Source organism: Cyanistes caeruleus, chromosome 23 (assembly GCF_971803275.1).
Source record: "Cyanistes caeruleus chromosome 23, bCyaCae1.hap1.1, whole genome shotgun sequence".
In the NCBI taxonomy this organism is placed as follows: domain Eukaryota; kingdom Metazoa; phylum Chordata; class Aves; order Passeriformes; family Paridae; genus Cyanistes; species Cyanistes caeruleus.
Window position 1 is genome coordinate 3,224,703 of NC_141723.1, and position 22,624 is coordinate 3,247,326.

The following is a 22,624-nucleotide window of genomic DNA, read 5'->3' on the forward strand; positions in this document are numbered from 1 at the left end:
TTGGTTTTTTTTTAACATATAAAATACTCACTTATGTATTTACCGCTATTAAATGCAAGTTAGTCCCATCAAACATGCTTTGCTTCGATATCAAGAATTGGTGCTGAACAAATCTCGGCTGGATATTAGAAACATCCCCCACCCCAGCCCCCCCGACCCGACAAAGAAGAGAGAAATATGGAAAATACAGGTGACACCTAGGGAGGACACGGTGCCGCTGGAGGGGCCAGCTCCCGGGGGTACATTCGTGCCTCAGCCATGGGGACATGGCATGACCACGCTCAGGGAGCTCTGCCTGCCTCTGGAAGGGTGTGAGCACTCCAGGGCTGTGCCACTGTCCCCTCGGGGCCATCTGAGCCCGAACAGCAGCTCCTGGATCCCCCCAGAGCCCAGCCTTGTGGGACACACACCGAGGGGAGCGAAGCCCCGGCCGCTGCTGCCCAAAGACAATCCCCAAATCGTGCCCCAGTGAAGGCAGAGGGGTGGTTTGAAGCTCCCTGGCACTGCTCAGTCCCAAACTGGCTCCTTGCCCTGCCACAGCCCATGGAGAAGGGGGCAGGGATCCGGCGGGTCCGTACTGCCCTGCAGGAAAAGCCCCAAATATCCCCAGCACATTCCCCACTGCACCAGGGCTCGATGCCACCTCACCCACAGGGACAGGGAGAGCCCCACATCCCATCCATGGGGACAGGGAGAGCCCCACATCCCATCCATGGGGACAGGGAGAGCCCCACATCCCATCCATGGGGACAGGGAGAGCCCCACATCCCATCCATGGGGACAGGGAGAGCCCCACATCCCATCCATGGGGACAGGGAGAGCCCCACATGCTGCCCCAGTGGACACCAGCAGCCCCCAGGGCAGCAGCAAGCCCCGCTGGCCAGGGACACTCCTGGAGAGGTACTGACATTCCCGATGGAGAAGGCTCCCTGCTCCAGCCAGCTACAGAATCCCACTGGGGCCACCTGGCTGCCTCTGAGGGGCTCCACCAACTGCAGGAGGGTTTCAGAAACCCTCGAGATTTACGAGGGCAGTGAGGACAGGTGACAAACAGCACCCAGGGCGGCAGCAGCGTGGGGACCCTGTCCCCAGAGCGTGTCCCCATCCTGTGCCATCCCCCCGGCTGCAGCTGCCTAATCCTCCCTGAGCGCCCTCACAGCTGAAATTTGTCTTTTTTCTCTGAACAAAAAAAAAAAAAGCCCCAGACAGCCCTCAGTGGAAACACCACCTCACCGTGGCCCTGGGCAAGCTGGCAGCAAGCCCAGGCTTCCCCATCCCGGGATTTTTTCCCTTTTTAGTGTTTTTCCCTATTGAAACAGCAAACAGCGGTGATGCTGGGCTCGGGGCGGGCGGATCCCCCGGAGCACTGCGAGCCCCCCAGCCTGGCCCAGCCCTCCTCTCCCTCGCCACTGTATTGCTCAAACAGCACTAGGCATGGATACAAAAATAAAACAGCTATGTGACTTAGATATATATAATTTTTTTTTATATATATATATATTTGTATATATATTTTTGTCTATTTATAGGTGGATGGAGAAGCAGAGAAGCTGAAGCGCAATATAATGTAAAAATTCTTGCTCTGCTCCTGCTGTTGAGACTCTCCCCACCTCTGACAGCTTTTTTCATGCTGCACAGAAGTTTCTGACACCTATTACTAATGAATTATTTTAAATATTTATTCTCCCCCCCTTCTAAAATAGAGAGTAAATATATATTTGTTTAATTTTATATACAATGCGGTTTTGCTACACCAATATCATTTCTTTAGATAGAGATACTGGGGCTCATTTCTCAAGTCTTTTTTATTTTTTTGTGTGTTTTATTTTAATCTAAGTGCTGGGGGGGAGTGGGTGGAAATATGAGGAGCTTTCAGACCCGGGAAGATGGGCAACCTCTTTTGCAGCCCCGCAACCTCAGGAGAACAAGAATAAAAGCCCTCCTGGGAGAGAAAGTGTCATTTTGATGGTAAATCCAAAATCTGGGCAAACTGTCCTCCATGGGGATGCCAGCCCCTCCATCCTGCATTTCCCACCCCACTGCAACCAGTATAAAAATCCTTATGTACCTGTACAGCGCATGCTTGCCTCATCCAACACCCCCGAGCCTGGACCAGCCCCTCTGCCCCCCCATTCTCTGCCCACCCCCTCCCCAGGTCCTTCCTCCATCCATGCACGTATCAAAAGTCAGCCAGAGCCCCAGGATTGGGGATGCTCCTCCTGCTGCCACGCAATGCCAAGGAGAAGAGCTCAGCCAGCTGTGCCAAAACACCTAAAAATGGGGAAAACGGGCAAACACGGCTCCCTCTGATCCCAGTCACCCAGGCTGGGGAACAGGCACCCATCTCCAGTCCCTTCCCACAACCACACTGGTCCTCCCTGCTTGGGGATGTGCCAACTGATAGGAATTAAGTGAAATATTAAGTTTCTTCTTTTGCTGGCACCAGTGTTGCCAAATCTGGTCGCTGCTTCCCAGCCCTCAGTTCCTGGATCAGGCGTTCCCTGACAGACCTCGAATAGGAACAACTGCACTTCCCACCTCTCCCTCCCACAAACATGGGCAGAGAGGAGTCAAGATACTCAGAAATAAAAAAAAAAAAATAACATTAAGCTGAAAGGGGGAAATGGGAGCAAATATCCTGCTTTCTGTAAGGGCTCCCCAGTGCCCAGACAGCACAGGGAGAGCAGTGGGAATCCAGTCCGAACCCGGCTGCCCCCATGCCTGGGGTCAGTACCAGCTCTGGCATCACTGTGACCAAATCCCCTCTCTGCCTCAGATCCTCAAAGTCCTGCTAATGAGGTTTAAAATAAAAAGACACTGTCAGGAACATCTTGTCCCTCCCAGGAGGCACTGCTGTGGCCGGCTGGCACAGTCGGTGCTGCATTCCTCAGCTCAGGGGACAAATTTAGCTGTATCCCTCTCTCATCCCTTCTGACTCACGCTTTTCTGGGAAGAACAGACACAAAGCAAAATGCTTTCACATGAGTAACCAGAGAGCAGCATCTAGAGGGAGGGTTTTCGCATGGTGCAGCTTTTTCTTTAAGCAGTGGCACCAGAGATGAGGCAACGTGACATCCCCCTCCCTTGTCGTGTCCCGTGTCGTGCCCCACGTGCCCTGGACATGCAGAGCACAGGGCCTGTCCCTCCTGCTCCTCCTTGTCACGGCCCAGGGGTGAGCCACAGACAGTGAACAAAGCAAAGCTAAAAACTGGGGATGAAAGAATGAAACAGAGCAATCTGTTGTGTGCAGCAGGGCCGCAGAGCAGGTCACGCTGGTGCCTCTCCATCCCCAAATCCCCCTCAGGCAGCAGCTGCTCCCAGCCCCTTCCCCGCCTTGCCCATCCTGATCCCCCGCTCCAGCACAGCTCTAAACTCTCCCCTAGAGACACACATACCCCGACATGCAAATCTACTGAATTCTGCAAACCTATCTACCTTTGTCCTACGCTTCTCTATCTATTTATATCTCATATGTACAGTGGGTTTTACTCCAGTTCCTTGAGAAGATTTCCTTCCAAAAACGCCCTGGCTTCAGTCTGGGGCTGCAGCAAGCCCATGTGGGACACGTGGAAATCCCTGAAGGTCCAGCCTTATGGAAAAATACCTCCAGACAAGAGCTACAGCTGAAACCAATCCAAAACTCCAAGAACTCCCAAACCTACGTCACTGCCTGAAGCAGGAAGAGAAACCAAAATGCCAGGCGGATTTTGTCCTAATACAGACAGCAAGGTGGGAGCAGCAATGAATCTGGAATGTGTGTCATGTTCAGATGCCACCAGACATGACTAAGCCCTGCCAGGACCGTGCCTGGGCTGCTGAGCCCAAACCCAGTGTCCTCAACACTCCCAGAGGCAGGTACAGCAAGTTGTTATTCCCTTTACATTCCCTTTACATTTATATATCCAAACAGCATCACCTCCAGCCTTCTTCCAAACGGCTGGCACTGAGCCAGCTGACAAGATGACAAACACCAGATGAACAGCCTGGAGCCCACCAGTGCCCAAAGCAGCCTCCAAGTCACAGGGCAGCAGGAATGAGAATCCTCCCAGGAAAAGCATCCCCTGCTCACACAGACACCCTGGGGCTCATGGAGACCTCTCAGCTCAGGGGGCAGACTGCAAACCACGCCGAGGTTCAGACTGGGAAGAGACCCTGGGACCTTCCAGCTCCCCCACCCCACAAAGTCATCGCTCCCTGTGCCTGTGGGTGCTGTTGTGGCAGGCACAGAAATGGGGCCCCACAAACGAGCCCTGAACGCTCCCTCTCCCCCTTTACACTAACTTGCATTTTCCTTCACGTCAACACCGCAGAACCAAAACGCTGCTGGGGCTGCACGGCAAAGTCACCTTAGAAACACGAGGATGAGAACTCAGCAAGTCCTGCTGGAAAAGCAGGCAAAGCACTTCCCCTGCCCTTTTCCCCTGCCTGCTCCAGGACTCATTGTTGGACAGGCTGCAGGGGACAGCACCCCAGGACCACCCCTTTTCCACAGGATCTCGGTGGCATCCTGTACCCACCTCTCCACGCTGCCTCCCCCAGCTCAGGGTGCCCCAATCCTGCAACCCCACGGCGGCATGAAACCAGTGCTGGAGCATTCCCACCGTGGCCACCTTGCAGGGAGAAGCACCGGCAAGGACCCCCCAAAACCGGGCTGGCACCCCTGCACTGACACCTCAGCAGAGCCCAGGGACAAACCCCAGTGATTCAGAGGCATTTTTTCACCGTGGGCCAGGATTTGCCAAGGGACCTATTGGAACATCGCGTTCGCAACGTGCAAGGAGGAATCATACGGTTACGGATACAGAAAGAGCCATCTACCTCAGACCAGCTTAGAAAATAAGAGAGTTTGGCCCAGGAAGATAAAAATCATGATATATTTTGCAGCATGAAAGGAAAAAAAAAATAAAAAAAATAAAAAAAATGAAGAAGCAGCAGCAGCAGCAACAGCAGCTGTGTTTGCAAACCACCAAAGCGACACGGAGTTCAAACGGGGGTGAAATGGGGGAAGTGTTTGGCATCGTCTGACACGGCTTCGATGTTTCCAGGTCCACAGAAGGAGAGAGGAGCAACCCTGGAGGGCATGGGAACCAAAGGGCTGGGAGAAGCGAGGAGGTTGCCAAAGCAAGAGGCGAGCCAGTCAGCCAAAGCACGGCCCGAGTCTATCAGAAGGTAACTCGGTCTAGCAGGGAAAGGAGTTAAGGATGGTTTTAGGGAGGAGTTGCTTCCACGAGGCGCCCGGGCGGGATTTCCCACTCCAGCAGCGTGGCAGGTACATGGCTGAAAGAGAGAGGGCTGTAGCTCCAGCCTCTAAAGGTCGAAGACCATGAAAAGCCCAGTGGCTCAAAACACCTGCAAAAGGAAAACAACTCTCAAAAGACTGACCCAGCAAGCCGGCATGCTCCGTCAACCTGCCCTGCACTCCAAGTCCTCTAGAGCTCCTTAAGATGGGATGGGGCACAGTCCTGAGGTAGCAACCTCAAGAGCCTGAAGACAGTGCCTGGCCCATCCGAACGGGTGTCGTAAATCGTTTGGAAAGCACTCAAATGGAAAAGCAACCCTCTGCTGGAGAGGCTGAGGCAATGAGAGCAAAAGGAAGAGCAAGTTGGCCATGGCACAGGTAGCACAGAGCCTCCAGGCCTCCCCTGGCCCCGAGGGTCACTTGTCCGTCAGGAGCAGCCCAGCTGGAGTCACTGGTGAGCTGAAGTTGGCCAAGCCAGGCAGAGTTTTCCCCGCTGCCGAGCGGGAGAATGGCATTAAATCAATTCAGATCCGAGCAGGTTCTAGGGAAAACCCCTAAAAACACACCCAAAGAAAAGAAATTCACAGTCATACTGTTAGCAAGGTTGAGTTCTCACTCTGAGAGTTGAGGTTCTTACATCAGGTCACTCGTCACGTCAATAAAAAGCCCTGGTGCAGGCTGGAAAGAGAGGGGCATTTCTGCCAGACCCTCCCTCCTTCCCGAGATAAACCTGCTGATGGTTTGAGACCACCTACACAAAGTTGTTAAAGCTCAGAAATATCTGGTTATCGATTTAGAGGATTCATTGTCCAGTGGTTCAAACCTTACTTAGGGCATGGAGATTGGAAAAGACACGGTGCTCTGCTTTTGGTGGTCACAGGTTCCCGAGCATCCTGCTGGGAGAGGAAGCACAACCTCTAAAACCAGGTAAGTGGAGGCAGAGCAATCAACAGGCTCTGACCTAAAAGCGTGGCGTGGTCGGAGAGCCAGATCACAACTCAGAGCTCTCGTCTTTCTCCAAACATCTCAGCCCTTGGAGCTTCAACCAGCAGCAAGAGCAAAAAACCAAGGCAAAGCAGAATTAAAGGCGAGATTGCAGAGAATCTCTTGGCAATTCTACCTGGGAATAAACAAAAGTTTCATATGCAAATAGAGAGCCTGGGGCTAAAAACATGCCTGCGGGCTCTCCAGCTCTCCTGACACTTTTCCTACAGCCTGAATCCACTCAAAGCAAGAATATCTACATGAAACACTCTGTGTTTTATTCCCAGGCAGGCTGGAGGGTTTAGCACTTTACCGCAGAGGAAGAACTGTGCAAACCTGGATGCAGTGGTTGATTTACCACTTCAATCTAAAAAAAAAAAGAAAAAGAAAAAGAACCAACTCTAAATATTTTAAAGGTAGGGATTGCTTGGTATTAGCACTAAGCATTTACATAGCACTTGCAGTCTGTAGGCCACCAAGTGCTTGTCCAAAGTGCTTAAATATGACTTATCCCCATTTTACAGATGGGAGAACTGAGGCACAGAGAGGTCAAGTGACTTGCCCAAGGCCACGCAGTCAGAGAGTGGAGGCAGAGCAGGAAAGTGAGCCCAGCTGTCCTCGGGTTACACCTTGCCTGCTAAAAACAAACCGGAAAAAAAGGCCTATGCAATCCAGAAAACCACCAGCCACCAAACCTACCCTATTCTGAAGAGGAAATACATTCTGGTGAAGAGTTAGAACAGCATTACCGAGGGGAACAAGGGGCAAAGGGAGGGAAACAACCCCGGCGGGTGTCACAGCCGACACATCCGGGCTGGAGCAGGAGGAAAAAGGGAAAAACGGTGAAACCAGCGGCAACACATTTTAAGCTGGCGCAAAACGCTAGGCTTAGCTTTGCACGGAGCCATCCACGTCCATCCGCAGAGCTGGGCACTTCCAGATGCTCTCCCCGGGGCTCAGCACCTGCCGACGGAGGCTTTGGGGACCACGCAGCCAAACCCCGATCGCTCACACGCCTGCGTCTCCCCGCTCCGCGGTCACCGGCAGAGATCAAACATCACACGGTAAGAAATGACATCACCACGCGGCACTGAGGGACATTCGCCTGAGATACACAGAATTAATCAAACCCACCCTCATCAAAGCTGGCACACGCCACACCTGGAGGGGGAAACACCCTCAGATCACATCAGCCCCGTACCCGCGCGCTCGCACGGCGCCGAGCGCGCGTTACCGAGGCTTTGAGTGCGTTTGCACACAGACAAATGGTGATTTCTCACATCTCACATTGATTCCAAAGCTCAGGGTCTTTCTGGCTTTCCCCTTTCAGAGATAGGTAAGGAAAGATGTCACGGATGGTTTTGCTGCTGTTACCTTCACGTCAAAGGAGGCTAGGAAGGGGGAGGCAGGGAGATTTTCACAATTACAGCTTTCCTGGGATTATTTGGTCATGTTTTTATCATAATCAGATTCATGGGATTACCAGTTCCCGCCTGGGTTGTTAGGTTCTTGTCACTTAATTACACCCTGTGTCATTCAATTTCTTCCGGCGATTGAGGGCCAGCTGCTCAATCCCACACTCTCCCCCTAAACACGTGCTGCGGACGCAGATGTCAAAAGCTCCACCCATGCCTTTGAAGCCTAGAGATCTTTTCCAAAACCGAGGTGCAACACCCCCCCTTCCCACCCCACACAAACAGTTTGGGGTGGGAGAGAAGTGGATTTGAGGAACACCCAGCCCAAAGCATCCTCCCCAAAGCATCCCCCAGCTTGTCCCTGCTGAACCCCTCAGAGAGGTGACAGTGTAGGGGGGTCCCCCCCTCTTTCCCACCACCTCCATCCCCCCGTGGTGTGACACCAGCTCCCTCCACCAGCTCCTATTCCACCTCCTGGGACCGGCGCTAGGCTAGAGCAGGGTGGCGTGTCCGCTGGTGTCATCGTGGTCTACGCTGTTGAGAATGGCTGTCTGGTCTTCAGGGAGCTGCCGGTGGCAGAGGTCGTCCTTCAGCGCTGAGAGCCGGGCGAAGGGGTCCTGACGAGGGTGTCTCTTCTTCTTGCGGAGGCAGACAGCTTCGTCAGGCGACAGTACCTGAGAGCTGGGAGGGTGCTGAACCTGGGAGGCAGAGCCGTCTGGGAAGGGGGGAGAGAAGGCAGATGGGACCGGAGCCAGCAGCAGGCAGAGCAGAACGCTTTGCTTGCTGAAAAAGGGAGGTGACAGCAAGCCTGGCCCTGAACCCGCAGCGTGGCAAGAAGGGAGAACGCTGGGCACCAGGGAAAATGAAATTAACACTCAAAATCCAAACAAATTACTAAATATGGGAGATGCATGGAAAGGACTCGGTCTGGAGGATTAAAGGAGGGACAACCTACAGGCAAGCAGCCCAGGGAGACATCCCTTTGGGAGGCAGGGCACAAGGGCAGCATCCAGGAATGGGCTTGGAGACCCCCAGCGCTGGAGCAGGGATCTGCCCAAGCTCTGCTCACAGCAAGACACAGGGAATGCCGTTGGGGACTGCAGGGTCCTCGCACTCACTGGGTTGTTTTCTGGATTTCGAAGAGCCCTTGGATGACTTTTTGGGCTTCTTTATCCGCTGGTATTTCAGAGCTTCGAGCCTCTCAGGTGCAGCAGCGTCCCCGGGCGGAGATGGACGTTTTCTAGGAAGGAAAAGCAGACACGCGCCATCAGCGGCTCCCAGCCACGCTCAGGCCTCTGGACGTCCCCGGTGGGGGATCGGCCGATCCCAGCCGGCTCTGCCGTGGAAAAGGAAGAGGTGAGGAACCCGGGGCCGAGGGAGCAGGGCCAGCCAGGCGTGCCAGAGCGCGGGATGGAGGAAGTGAGGCGTCCCCCTACGTCTCCTCCAGGTTTTCGAGCGGCACCGCGACCCGGCCGGTGCCACCGGCCACGTCCAACGTGGGCACCCCCAGCTCACCTGCCTGCCATGCCAACACTGCTAAACAAAACAGGACGGGGCAGATCCTATGTCCGATAAGGCATTTCTGGGAAGTGGTAGAAAACCCCTTGGGATGGAGAGAGAAGAGAAAGAGATAGGCAGAAGCGGCACGGCAGCATCGAGACGGGCACCACGAGCCACCCAGGGCGGACAACACCGGCGCCACAAACAGCAGGGAGGCAGGATCCTGCTGGCCCTGCTCCCACAGCCAGGAAAACCAGGGGCCACACGACAGACAGGGACACCAAGGGCACACACCGACAGAGCCGGGAGAGGTACCTCGTTCCCAGGTCCCTGTGAGAAGCGACAACAGAAATGCGACAGCACAGGAGCACCTGCTCCTGGAACAGCGAGAGGCTGGGAGCTGGAAATGGAAACACTGACGAGGTTTTATTGCGAGGACAAGGAGGGCGTTTGCAAAGGGGTGCTTCCTGCAGGAGAGCCAGCAGGTGCAAGGGATAGGTTATCAGCTGTAACCCCTGAGGAACTCTTCTACAGGAACCAGCTCAAGGTGCAGTATCCTCCCCTTTGCAAAGAGATTTTTTGTCTTATTTCCTTCACTGTACCTGTTTTTCCCATCCAAGGCCTGGAAAGCATGACTGCTGTAGAGAGCAGAGCATTAGAGGAAAACCTTTTCCTTAGGAGAGCGGGCAGTCCAGCTCTTATCGATAACACATCACAGCATCCCCCCTTCTTGCTGCTTTCCCATCTCCTTCCCCCTCTCTATTTTACTTCCACGACCCTCCAAGAGTCACCAGCTCCTAATGCCACAGAAGTCTGAGGCCATCTGGGATAAATCCAAGCCACTTGCAGACAAGGTGTGCAGAGAAGACAGGGAAGCCTCCACAAAGCACCTTTCACTGTGATAAAGCCAACACTTTAAGCCAGGCTCCAATGAGGAGAGGAAATTCAAACCAGCTTGCCAGCACCCTTCAGAGGAGGAGATGACTCTCTTCTGCTCCCACAACTTGGTCACCAGAGGTCAGCAACCAAACCTTGTCACAGAGGCACACAGAGGACAGTGCTGATGGCAGCTCCCGCATCCATCTGTGGCCGGGGCAGGGATCAGCCAACCCCACAAGCCACGGGCAGCAGGAGGGCAGCAGGCTCAGCTGGCTGCAAGAGGCAACATCAGTGCCTTCAGACACCTGCTTGGGCACAGAACCATTGAGGATGATGTCCCCCTGTCTGGCAGCAAGGTGTGCCCCATCCAGGATTGCAAAAACACTGTGGCTGCTGGCGGGAGCAGCAGAGAAGGGGCGAGGACATGGGCTGGAGCACAGAGCCCGCACTCCCGGGCTGTGGAACCAGAGTACACCCACCCACGGAGACTTTGGAGCTCCTCATCTCCCCTGGGGTCCAGGCAGAGCCTGGCTGGCACTGAAGACACCCTGCAGGTTTTCCCCCACGGGTCCCCACGGTGCCACCACTGCAGAGCACAGTGCAACAGCAGCGCTTCCCATCCGACATCGCAAGAGTCTCCAGAGCGTTGAAATTTCAGCTGGAGCACACAGGCAAGGAGCTCCCAGGAGATTTTTCCCCTTGGGGAGCAGAAGGGTTTTTGGTTTTTTTTGAAGATGAGTGTGATTGAGAAGCTTCTCAGTTCTGCTGGCAGCAGTGGAGAGCACCCAGGGAACTGCAGAGTGAGGTGAAGAAGCAGCTGAGGCGCAGCAGACGCAAAAGAAACCCAAACACTGGGCACAGAAAAGCTCCTTTTCATGTTTTCCAATGCAACAGAGACGTCAAGGTGCAGAGAGCTCCTGGAAAGCCTCTGTTCCAGCTCCCAGAGAGCCTCTGTTCCAGCTCCCAGAGAGCCTCTGTTCCAGCTCCCAGCAGAGCATCACATCAGCCGAAGATGAAGCAGCTCATTAGACATGCCGGGAGTCCTGATGGCTGGATCCAAGCTTTTCCTCGTCAGGAAGACAACGTTTACATTTGCAGATCTCCAACACCTTCCTGAGTCCAACGAGTATCTTGTGAGACAGCAGCATCTACCCTCTGAGCTGAACCACCACAGCCAGCCACTCAATGCTGGCTGAAGGCAGAACCACAGTGACCCACAGGTCACACACAGCGTGGCATTCCCTGCAGCGATTCCTGCCCGAATGGCCAGTGGCTCTTCCCACTTGGTAGCCACCACGCTGTGGGGAGCACACGAGTCACATTCCTGCAGGTAGTTGGCGAGTGGTGACTTCAGCTGCTCCAGCTCCATCGCCCACGGAGCTCATGTGTGCCAAGCCCTGGACACCACCGAGCCTGGTGATCCTGCCACCATCCTGCCCCCCAGCACCTGCCTCCTACCACCTCTTCCCACCACCCAGACAGCTTTGCCACTATTATTAAAGCTCAGCCTGTAAAAGTCTCCTGCTCTTTCCACTCTTTTTTTTTCTTTCTAAGAAGAAGCTGTTGTGGCATGCTGACAAAATTAGACAGATTTACATGAGGGATTATGAGGAAATTGCCTGAAGCTCATTTCCACTAGTTCTCCGTAATTGAACTCGTATTTATACACACAAACATAAACAGTGAGTGCACTGAACCCATGTGTCACCATAAATACTGTCTGACCTCTGGCAAGGAAGAGATACAGAGGACAAAACGATGCTACTCAGCAGCCAAATTTTATCTGCTCTACCCACCCTTTATCTCTTCAAAGGGCGCTGATTCTTCCAAATTAATTTTCATTTTAAGCTCAGCCAAAAGGCTCTTCCTGCCCCCGGAGTTCACATGTTGGGCAGCTGCCCACGCACAAGGGAGATCTTGAATACCAACAGATGAGATGTTCAGGAGGCAGGCAAACTTCTTCTGGAAATTTCAGCGTAGAGCCAAGCAAAGGAGCTTTGAGAAGCCCACGTGAACTCCTGGCCCCAACCTTCTGCAAGGTACCACCAACACCTGGAGAACCAGTTTTCCTCGAGTCTTCAAAGGAAAACCCTTCTGCATGAGCAAGTGTGTGGACTGAATGGACTGGGAGGTACTGGAGAGGCCACAAAGGTACTGAAGGACCTTCAAGAGTCCCAGGACAGGAAAGGGAAGTAGAGGAGAAGTATCCAGCCCAACACATATCTCAGCTGCTCTTCTTCAAATGTTCTTCCATGTACAAAGCAAAGATAAAACGGAGAAGACCCCTGAAATCATCGCTGACCTCTTTCCACTCAGAAGGGGAACCCATATAAAGGAAGGGTCCAGGAGATTCAAGGATACTATACACATATTTATATATATATTTAACCTCATGGAGGTCTCAACACACCCTCCCTGTCTCCTGCTCTCCTTGAGCCAAGACATTGACATCCAGGAATAGTTTGGGCATGTTAGAGCATCCACTTGGACAGAGTATCCACTTGAAAGGAGCCCACTGTGTCCTTCAACCCTTCATCCTCCTCACATGGAGAGCTCAATTTTCCTACACGAGGCTCCTGCAAGTCAGAACTCCCACTCTGCTCCCACTCAGCTGGCTGCTGCCTCCATCCCGGAGCGCTTGGGATCCTTCAGCACAAGAGGTGCCAGAGAAACACGGCGGTGACAGCCCCAGGCCAGGGCTGCTGCTGCTGCCAAGGCACCGCCAGGAGGGAGGGAGGAAGGGGCTGGTCCCAGCAGGGAGCACACCAGAGAAGGGGTGCCCTTCTACAGGTCTGCAGACACCACAACTCATCTACACAACGGACTTCACCACCATGCTGACGGAGAGGAGAGAAGGCGAGGGAAACGGGGCCGGGCTGGACAGGAAGAGGGGGATACAGTCATGGGGAAGGGGAAGGGAGAGAGGAAGATAAATGAAAAACAGGAGTGAGAAAATATATAAGGAAATTAAAGAGACTGAAAATAAAAATAAAATAATAATAATAATAATAATAATAATAATAATAATAATAATAATAATTAAGAAAGAAAAGAAAAACGCACTCAGACAAGCGGACTCACAACTTCTCCAAGCGGAAGGAGGCATGGAACACATGCAGAGGATCAGCACATGGACAGTCTTTAAAGGGGAACCTGTTTTCTTTCAAGCAGGGAGCGAGGGCTGCTGCTCCTCCTGCACGCCTGGCGCCGACGTCCCTTCGTCACTCAACGCTACGCCACGGCCAAGCCCCCCAGCTCCCAGCACTGGCAGTGCTGCCCTGGCAAGGGGGGCCTGGGGAGGCCACCCAGGACAGGCTGCCGTGCCGAGGGGCAGGGGAGCTTGGTGCCTCGTCTGTGGTTTTTGGGTTTCCCTCAGCAGGGAGATGACAGCCCCCTTTTCCCTGTTCCGAGATGCGCGCTGCATCCTAAGAGAAGAAGATGGGAGAACTCCTCGTGCTGGCTCAGTAACGGCATCATTTATCCCTGCCCATCCATAAAAACCACCTGAGCTTCACCTAGCGAAGCACTCACGTGCTCCCTTCTCCTTCTCCTCTCAGCTTTTAATGCTGCAATAGACAAATCTGGCTGCTCTGGTATAAAACCCCTGTGCTCCGCACACACTGACAATTTTATGACCCCAAATCATCAAGAAATTACTTGGCTGGGCTCTCTATGGGATTCTTCACTTATTGAAGTGAGATCTACTCTTCTGGTTTCCCCTTTTTGGGGATAATGGCTCTGGAGTCGTTCCTGTGACTGCAGCTCCCAGCAGCATCCTGGAGTAGGACACACAGCTGTCCCCATCCTGCTGGGCAGTGTGACCCTGCTCCTCAAAATCCATCAGCCCATGGCAGCCAGCACTGGAGCCAGCCAGGATCTGGGCAAGAGCCACACCAAACTCAGACACGAGCCTGGACTCACCTCTGCTCATGTCCCTAAAGCTGCCAAAGCAGGAAAGTGCCACAGAGCAAGAACAAACAGCCACATCCTCTCTGAGGGCTTCCCCATTCCCCAAAAAGCCTGGCACAGCCAAGATCTCACCAAGGCTTGGTGCCAGCTCAGGGGATGCCCTGCTTTGGGATTAGCAAGGAAAACCAGAAGGAAAAGGCAGCCAAGTGCTCAAGAGATTTGGAGGCTCAAACAGGATGGGTTTTGTCATGCCAAGAGGATGGCTCCTCCATGAAGCACACACATCCAACACCCCCTCCTCGCCAATCCTGCTCTCCCCACCCCAGGACAGCCCTCCAGGTCAGCTGGAGGGATTTCTCTCTCCTGGAAACACCTCCCTGACTTCTCTAGGCATCCCACCTTTCTCTCATGAGGCTCTTTCCCATCCCAGCACAGCTCCTCATGCTGTTGGAGAGAATCAGCCAGGACCTGGGCTCTTCCCAACCAAGGCAGCAAAGCTTAACCTTTTTTGTAAGACCTGTCCTAAGGAAGTTTGGCCATGGGCAGGCCCTTAGAAGCAGGCCCATCTATGATCCCATCTCTGCTTTCATAACCAGCCTGGCTGATGGCCCAACAGGTCAGTGCTGCCAGTCCTCTGGGTCACAAATTGCTATTATCCCATCTGGATTTGGCAGTGTTAGTGATGTTCTTCTGCTTCTAAGGTCTGAAAACCATCTCCAGATTAATCCATCCTAGTTCCAGAAATGCCCATGGCTATCTAGGAAACCAGCCCATGAAAGCAGCCCAGGAGGAATTTTATTGGAAGAGTCTTGCAAGATCTGCGTAGGGCTGTTTAATTACAGCTGTGTCAGAAGAAGTAAAACATTTCTCCATGGAAAATTTCAGGGATGGAGGGATTTTCCCGTGTCTACACTTGTGATGGGAAGGAAAAAACACCTTTCTGGCAGCCTGAGACCATAGTTCTGCTGCTGCCAAGCATCCAATCCATCCTGGGAGAAAGACTTCTCCCATTTTCTGTGATTGAGGAGACTTGGGAAAAAGAAAACAGATCCAGATACTGCTGGAAACAAAATTCTCCATGTGCTGGACTACAGCTGGAGACTGATTTTTGGAGCCCACTCTGAGCACACTGTCTGCAGCTGGCAGCTCCAGAGGTGGCTGTTTTTCCTGCCTGCAGGGGGTGGCTGTGGGCTCCTCCTGGTTTGGATCATCTGGGACAACCCCACCTCAACACAACCTCCCTAACACCACACAGCCCTCGTGCACCCTGCCAGGGCCAAAAGTGGCACGTGTATCACCATCCCCCAAGAAAGGAAGGGTGGCCCAGGGAGACAGCAGCTCAGCTCATCCCAAACCCCAGCCCCAAAGGCAGGGGAGTAGCGTGTGCTGCTGGGAGGGGAAACCCAAAAGCCACAGAGACTGTGCGTCCAGAGGTGTTTCCTACTGTTTTCGCATTCCTTATTCCCCTTTAAAGGAAGAGATGGTATTGGAAAAGCCCCTTCCGTGTCCCCTGTCATGCCCCACTCCCAGCCACCCTCCACAGCACCCACACCATCCTTTCGGACATGGATCACCCTTACCTATTGAGCTGAGGAGAAGCTTGTCTCGACAACACTGCCCAGATAGCTGAGATTAATCAAAAACAAAGCAGTTATCAACACCCGCAAGGAGCCGAGCTCCGCAACACATCAGCACGTCAACAACTCCAAAGGAAAAAGGAGGGAAAGAAACCAAACTGAAACACTAACGAAACGAGGCTGGAGAAGAAAGGGGGAAAGAAACAGAAGAGAAAGGAAAAAAAGAAACAAAAACGATAATCAACAAAGCGAATGGATACACTGCATAAAAGCACGGACAACAGTGCTGCTCTAACACGGCTCTGTCCTGGAGCTGGCTCTCCTTGGAATGCCCTGCTAGAGACATGGACCTGCGACTACATCCCTGACTGCATCGCTCCATAGCTGGGTTTTCCAGAGGCACACAGAAGTCGTTTCAGGCTCGTCCAGCTGCTCTCCCTCCCCATCCTCTCTCCCCTGAGCCCTCCTTCCTTCCGTTCAGTGCCGGAGGGATTTGCTAAGGCCATAACGCTTCCAGGTACCAGAGGGCGGGAGTGAAATGCGGAGGGCACTGCGGGGTGAAACGCTGCCTCCCCCCTCCCCAAAACACAGCCTCTTCTCCGAACACCTCCGACCGCGCCGGCTCCGCGGGGCTGGCAGCCCCCCGACTCCTCTCTGCCACAAGCCGGAGGAGGGGGCTCGACCCCACCAGACAAGAAGCCAGAATGAAGCGAGACGAAAGATGGGACGAAAGCACGGCTACGGGGTCTAAGGTGCTGTGAAAGACGGAAGGAAAGAGGAGAAATAGAGAGAAAGAGAAAGAGAGAGAGAGAGAGAGAGACGCTTTTGCCTGGAGCAACCCTGGTACCTGGAAAACCAGCCGCTACTGTCTAGTGCAGCCACATCCCTCTTTAGGACAGGATCTGAGCGTGCCGGCAGCCTCCCGATCTCCGCTGGGCTTAGTTTATTTTTATTTTTCCTCCTCTCCTGACATGCTGCTGGTGTGGCTAAGTCCTTGATCTCTCCCTGCCCGCGTCCTGGGGCTGCAGCATCCCTTTTGCAGGTGGGGCGGTGACCGTGATAGCTGTTTCTGTCATGCATTAAAGCTCTCTAGACTCTGCGGGAAGGAAGAGGAGGAAGACAGAGGCGCGGCGGCGGCGGCCCTAACGTTCGAAGAAAGCCAAGAGCCAGCAGCTAGAAGAGGAAACAACCTCCAGTGACACCAGGACACTTACCTAAACGAGCCAGGTCTTTGAACACCTGGTAGACGGCCCGTAGCCCGAGTCACGGCGCTCCCAGATTCCCAAGGGACCGGGAAGGTCGCCTGCCTAAGACCCAGCGCTCTCGGGCAGCGGCCATGCAACCCGTGCCCGTGGCACCAGCCTCTGCCTAGCAAAGCCCGCGGGACGCCGTCTCCAAAAGGGATGCTGCAGCGTGCCCAGAGAGACCCTACCAGTTGGGATGGTGATGGCAGGGAGGGAGTCAGAGGGAGTGGGTAAGGCAGGGTGGGGGAAGCCAGGAAGGGGCCAGGGGGATCACCAGGGGGCTCACGCACTTACCCTGTGGCGGCTACCGTGGTGGTGGATGTCGGCTCTGGTTGGAGAATCTCCTCGCCAGCCCTCCTTGGAGAAGGGATGTCTCCGAAAACATCCATGGTGTCCACGGGCAGGGAGGAGCCCTGGGAGTTGGAGAAGCCGGTGCCCACGGGGGTGAAGGCGGTGGTCGGTCGGAAGCTGGGGCTGTCCCCGCGGCTGCTCGGCGCCGGAGATCCCGTGGAGGACGGTGTGGATTTGCGGGAGAAGCTGACGGCCGCGGGCGGCTGCAGCGTGATCTCCGACACCTCTGCCTGCTGGATGATCCCCGGGCGGGGCCGGGCGCGGGCAGTCAGCTCCGGGGAGCTGTTGCGGGAGCTCAGGGGACTTTGGGTCAGAGGAGAAAGCCTTGAAGGTTGTAGCACCACCTGATGTAAACTGGGCTCAGCCCTCCTGACCTGCCGAGGGCTGGGCCGAGGTCGGGGTTGGGGCTCGTACCACCTGGTGTCCAGGCTGAATGTGCTTGTGCCGCTGGGGCCGACGGGCTCGGACGGTTCGTGGTAAGGCAACACGGGTATGCCCATACCTTGGCTGGTATGTCTTAGCTGCCCTTGACATCCCATGGGTTGCATAGGTTTGTCCTGCCACTTGGTGGTAGTGGGCACGGAGGATTGACCCCTGCCTGGTGACTTGCCGGTCCAGCTCTTTGGTGCCTCCAGGGGCAGGATGCCCGAGTAGGATGCGGGAACCACCTGGAGGGAGGAGGGGGGCGGCCCCCGAGGAAGGCAGCCCGTGGGCTGGGAGCCCTCAGCCGCCTCGCAGGGCTGGAGCTGGTGGGGGAACGGCGCGGGGGCCAGCTCCAGGCTGCCGAAGGGGAACTCGGCCCTGCCCCAGGGCTCGGGGGACCGGCCCCCCGTGGGGGTCTGGGCCAGGGGCAGCGTGCTGTTGGAGGCGTTCTCCCCGTTCTCCTCGGGGATGGTGGGGTGTCCGAAGGGCCCCTCGGGGGGCAGCGGTGGGGAGGACATGACCGAGCTCAGCGGGCTGACTTCTGGCATGTAGAAGGGCGGCGGGTCCACCTCCCCGGGGCTGCTGCTGCTGAGGTAACCGTAAAACTGGTGGTGGAAAGCCCGGGGGGCCGGCGGGCGGGCCTGGCCGGTGGCCTGCAGGGCGCCAGGACCCTCCAGCGCCCGGTGGAACCGGGGGCTGTATGCTGGTGGCTGAAGGTAGGACTCCTGGCTGGAGGACAGAGGGGTGAGCTGGGCTTTCAGGGCGGTCACGGAGGTGGGGACGACGGGGTCGTCGTTCTCCTCGTCCGACTGCCTGAACTCGGGGTACATGTCCGTCTCCTCTACGAAGGGGAAGCCCTCGATCCGCCGTGTCTTCAGGGAGGGCTCCATCTCCGCCGGGTCCATGACGAAGCGTCCGTCCGGCCCACGGCTGATGAGCTCGATCGGAGTGGTGGCCTCGGCTTCGGCCTCCGCCTTGGAGACGCTGTACTTCTTGCTGCTGATGGCTCGTTTGGTCTTCTTGTAAAGGGAGAGCTCCTTCTCCTTGGTGGGGCTCAGCATCCGCTTGGCCTGCGGGCCCTGGTCGTCAGAGGACTCCGAGGGGGGACGCAGCGTGCGGATGCTCTCGGGACTCACCTTGCCGGAAGACAACCTGGACCACAGGGGAGAAAAACCAAGAGAGGGTACGGTCACCCGGAGCGGAAAGGACGCCTTCTCGCCCAGAAGAACAACTCTGGATCCGGAAAACAAAGTGCTACCGGCTCTCAAAAGAGGAACCTCTGGGAGAAATTGGCAGGGGCTAACCAGGATGGCAGAGTCTCGCCAGCAGTGGTGCACAACATCCCTGATCCTTGGGAGGGCAGCTCGGAACACTCAGGGCAGAAAGCTCACACCAACACCTTGCAAGCTCCACCAACATCCCAACGCCTCACAACAAGCTCCACCAACACCTTGCAACAAGCTCCGCAGCCCCACAGGGAAAAAAAGACATCCAGAGCTTGCTTCCAACTCCTTCTGAGGTTTCTTATGTCCACCTGAGCTATCCATGCCCAGGGAAGGCCCTGACAAGAGGGACATCAGGCAAACGTTCCCTCCCACAGAACTCAGCATCTCACTTGGAGATGCTGATGGATCATTTCAGACCAACTCTTTCTCCCATTCTCAACACTCAGACTTTAGGCTGAGAGCCTCAGGGTAGTTCCCTCATCCCTATCCAGAAAGCCTTGGACAAACAGGATTGAGAGGCAAAAGACAGCAGATCCAACAGAGACAGTGCAGGTAATTTCAGTGCAGTGGATGAACTGAAAACAAGTAAGATTCAGATCTACTGGCACCAGGACATTTTACACAAGTCCAGGAGCCAAAGAATGAGGTGACAAGATCCCAGACTCTTGCACTCCCAGCGGGAAGATGCTCCTGCCGATTTGGAGCTACACATGCTTTTGATGGACTCTGCAAGGAGCTGTGGCTTCTGCAGCACCATGATCCACCACCTTTGGGCACATGTGGTAAGAGGTTTCAGCAGGACACTCTTCAGGAGAAAAGATGAATTTCCCAGGGAAAAAAGAGCCAGCAGAGAATGACTCAAAAACTGCACCGAGCTGGCAGGAAGGACTCCGTATGCAGCAGGCTAGTCCTTGTCCTAAGGAGCGCCTTCCAACTGGTGTGGAATTGAGTTCCATCAGCCAACTCCAGCTTTGGAAAATGTTCACAGATCCAGCGGGGTCATCTCTTAGCTCAGTTTGCTGCATTTGTCCCTGCTGCTTTCTGCTCCAAAGCCCATTTGTCTCTTGTGAACTGCTGTTCTCCCAGGAGTTCAGGGAACACCCAAACACAACTGATCATGAGCAAGCAAATAAGGATGAGATATTTCCATTTGAGCTTTGCAATGACTGTTGGAGGGAGGCATCTTGAAGACCCCACAGCCTGGTGCTGCAGCTAAGACAGATACTTACGGGGACTCCAAACTCTTCCTGCAGTGGGTTATCGAGAGAGGAGGGTCTGGAAGAGAATAAAAAGGGGAAAGAAGAGAGAACGCTGAGGAGGCGCAACACGACAGAGACAAGACAGACTCAACATCAAGACAACAAAAGACACTCAACAAGAGGCCAAGGTTTCATTGCTCCAGTGCTTTAATGGTTGCTGACAACAAACAGCTCCCGTCACAGGGTCCTGCCCGTCCTGCTGCCGCAGCCCCGCAGGCTGGAGGAGACGGAGCCACTTCCCTGCCCTCTCCAGCTCCCCAGCCGCCCTTTTCCCTACCAGCCGCTCCTGCATGGAGGCTGCAGTCCCAGCTTTCGGGAAGCAGAGCAGCAGGGTCTCCTTTGGGGTCTTCTCTATCCCAGCACTGCCCGCTCCAGCAGGCTGGGAGCAGCTGGAGAGCCCAGCTTCGGGGGGCCCTGGAGGAGGTGAGCGGTGCCCCCCGAGTGCATCCCAGAGGACAGCCCAGCCCTAAACCCCCGGTTCTAGGAGTTATCACCACGTGGGAGAGCTCCCTCGAATTCCCAGGCTAGTTTCTCTGGCGCCTCTTCACCCACCCTGCCTCTCCCGCTCCCGACCACGGGCGCTTTCAGGCACAGCCGAGGGAAGAAGTCAGGGCTTCACCTGAGGACGCGCACGGACGAAGAAGAGACAGACAGGGAAGAAGGTTACGACCACAACACAACCAGGGGGAAGAAACGAGGAGGAGACAGGAAGGAGGGAGGAAGCACACGGGGAATGGACTCACCTTTCTTGCGCTTAAGCTTGCGTTTGCGTTGCTTGTTGACGAAGCAGGCGGCGAGTGTGCTGAAGAGGATGGCAGCAGCCAGGAAGCAGATGGTGGCAACGATGCCAGCCAGCACCGGGCGGGCTAGGCCCTCGTCCGTCAGGTCAGGCTGAGGGAAAACGTCTGGGGAAAAACCACAATTCAGTGTTACACCTGCTGCCTTCCCCAGGGAGCTGCCGCAGTGTGGAGGCAGTGACAGTGTCCAGGAATGACAAGCTCTGTAAAGACCCTGCTTCCAAACCAGCCCACCCAGGGAGAGCAATCAGCGCTGCTTCAGGACCAAGGGATTTGGTGATCTCACACCAGATCACTGAATCATAATGTAGTTTTGGTTGGAAAGGGCTGTTTAAGGCTGTCTAGTCCCACTGCCCTGCAATAAGCAGAGACATCTTCAACTAGACCAGATTGCCCAAAGCAATCTGGTAAACCTTTCTGTGTTAGCTGGTGGACACCCAGGGAAGAAGACTCTACACCGAACAAATACATATTTATGTCTAAACACCCACAGCTGCAGCAAACCTGCAGTCACCTCCTGGCTGTTTAACCTGCTGCAGCAGCACAAGATATTTCAACCTCTTTGTCAGTGCTTCATTTCAGCATTCCAATGAAAGCTGGGCTCCAAACCCTTACGACACCCCTTTGCTAAACAGGAGCACGTGTGCAGCCCCAGCAGAGCTCAGCTGTGGGCACGTGCAGATGTGCAGCCTGCACACCTCGCTGCTCCTGCCGTGTGCCGTACCCAGGATCAGCGCATTCCCCCACGGAGCCTGGGCTTTCAGCCTGGGAGAGCAGCTGCCTGGGGCCGGGCACCTGCCAAACCCCATCAGTAAAACTGGGCGTGAGGAGCAAGGGCAGCGAGCAGGGAGGCTGCAGCAAACTCTCCTCACCACACCGGCACCACTTGGGGGCAGAGAAAGACCGCTGCTTCGCAGCACAGGCTTTTCCACGAGAGCCAGAAATGCGGGCTCGCCGCATCCCCATCCCTCCGTGCTGCCCTCGCCTTCCCCAGCGCCATCGCAGCCTCCTCCGCTCGGAGCATCCTCCGAGTGCAGGGAACACGCACCAACCGCAGCACGGTGCAGCCTCCCGCTGCAAAGCCCTTTTCCCTGTGGACTCTGCACTGCAGTGCTGCGTTTCCCTCTCTCCACCTTTCACTCCCGTTCCCAGGCTGCGCCAGTGCCCATCGGAGCTTTGTTCTCCCGGCTCACCGCAGCGCCGGGGCGGGCTGGGCTCTGCGCTGCTCCGGGGATTTGTCCTCACCTGCTCCCTGCCTGGGGTCAGCACCGTGTTCAGCACAGCCCTGTACCCCCCTCAGCCCAGCTCACAGCCCCCCCAAGCCAGGGGGAGAAGAGGAGCCAGCCCTCACCTGTACTGGACACGCCAGCGACGTTGCTGGGTTCACTGATGAGATCCTGCATGACCGCCAGCACACGGAACTCGTACCAGGTGTCCTGGAACACCAAACACACCTGTCAGGGCGCCCACACAGCCTCCAGCCTCGTCCTACCAGACCTCCCAACATCCCCAGCATAAATAAAACCCTCTAACCCTTTCTAAGGTTAGCAAGTCAGGCTTTTATCCTTGCCCAGGGGGTGTGTAGCCAGTAAAATCCTGGCCTCCACCCAGACACGGAGAGAAAATTTTTTCATCTATTTATAGGTTTTCATCAAACAAAAATTATTGTTCATTGGTTCTAAATTACACAATTCTCTTTCATTAATTAGTATTCTATCCTCTATTGGTTATTGATTTCTCGCTTCTTATGCTAATTAGTGAATATTTTTAGTCTTTTTAGTAGCTTTTTCCTCGTGTAGGGACTTTCTAATGTATACTGAG

General features: G+C 54.9%; 1 protein-coding gene across 7 annotated transcripts in view; it reads right to left on the bottom strand.

Annotated features, from left to right (window-relative positions):
* Window positions 1-1,801: 1,801 nt before the first annotated feature.
* IGSF9B (immunoglobulin superfamily member 9B) overlaps window positions 1,802-22,624 on the bottom strand; it is a 45,631-nt gene continuing 24,808 nt past the window's right edge. For 4 of the 7 annotated variants that reach the window (XM_086861050.1, XM_086861054.1, XM_086861053.1 and 1 more), the window contains 6 exons: window positions 22,155-22,239; window positions 20,750-20,911; window positions 19,977-20,022; window positions 17,042-18,673; window positions 8,757-8,878; window positions 1,802-8,353 (listed from right to left, as the gene is read on the bottom strand). In XM_086861050.1, the coding sequence (XP_086717176.1) occupies window positions 8,130-8,353; window positions 8,757-8,878; window positions 17,042-18,673; window positions 19,977-20,022; window positions 20,750-20,911; window positions 22,155-22,239 (2,271 nt within the window). In that variant the 3' untranslated portion in view covers window positions 1,802-8,129. Of the gene's footprint in view, window positions 8,354-8,756; window positions 8,879-15,506; window positions 15,553-16,350; window positions 16,677-17,041; window positions 18,674-19,976; window positions 20,023-20,749; window positions 20,912-22,154; window positions 22,240-22,624 lie in introns of all 7 variants that reach the window. The other 3 variants (XR_015278848.1, XR_015278847.1, XR_015278846.1) reach the window with 2 other exon arrangements.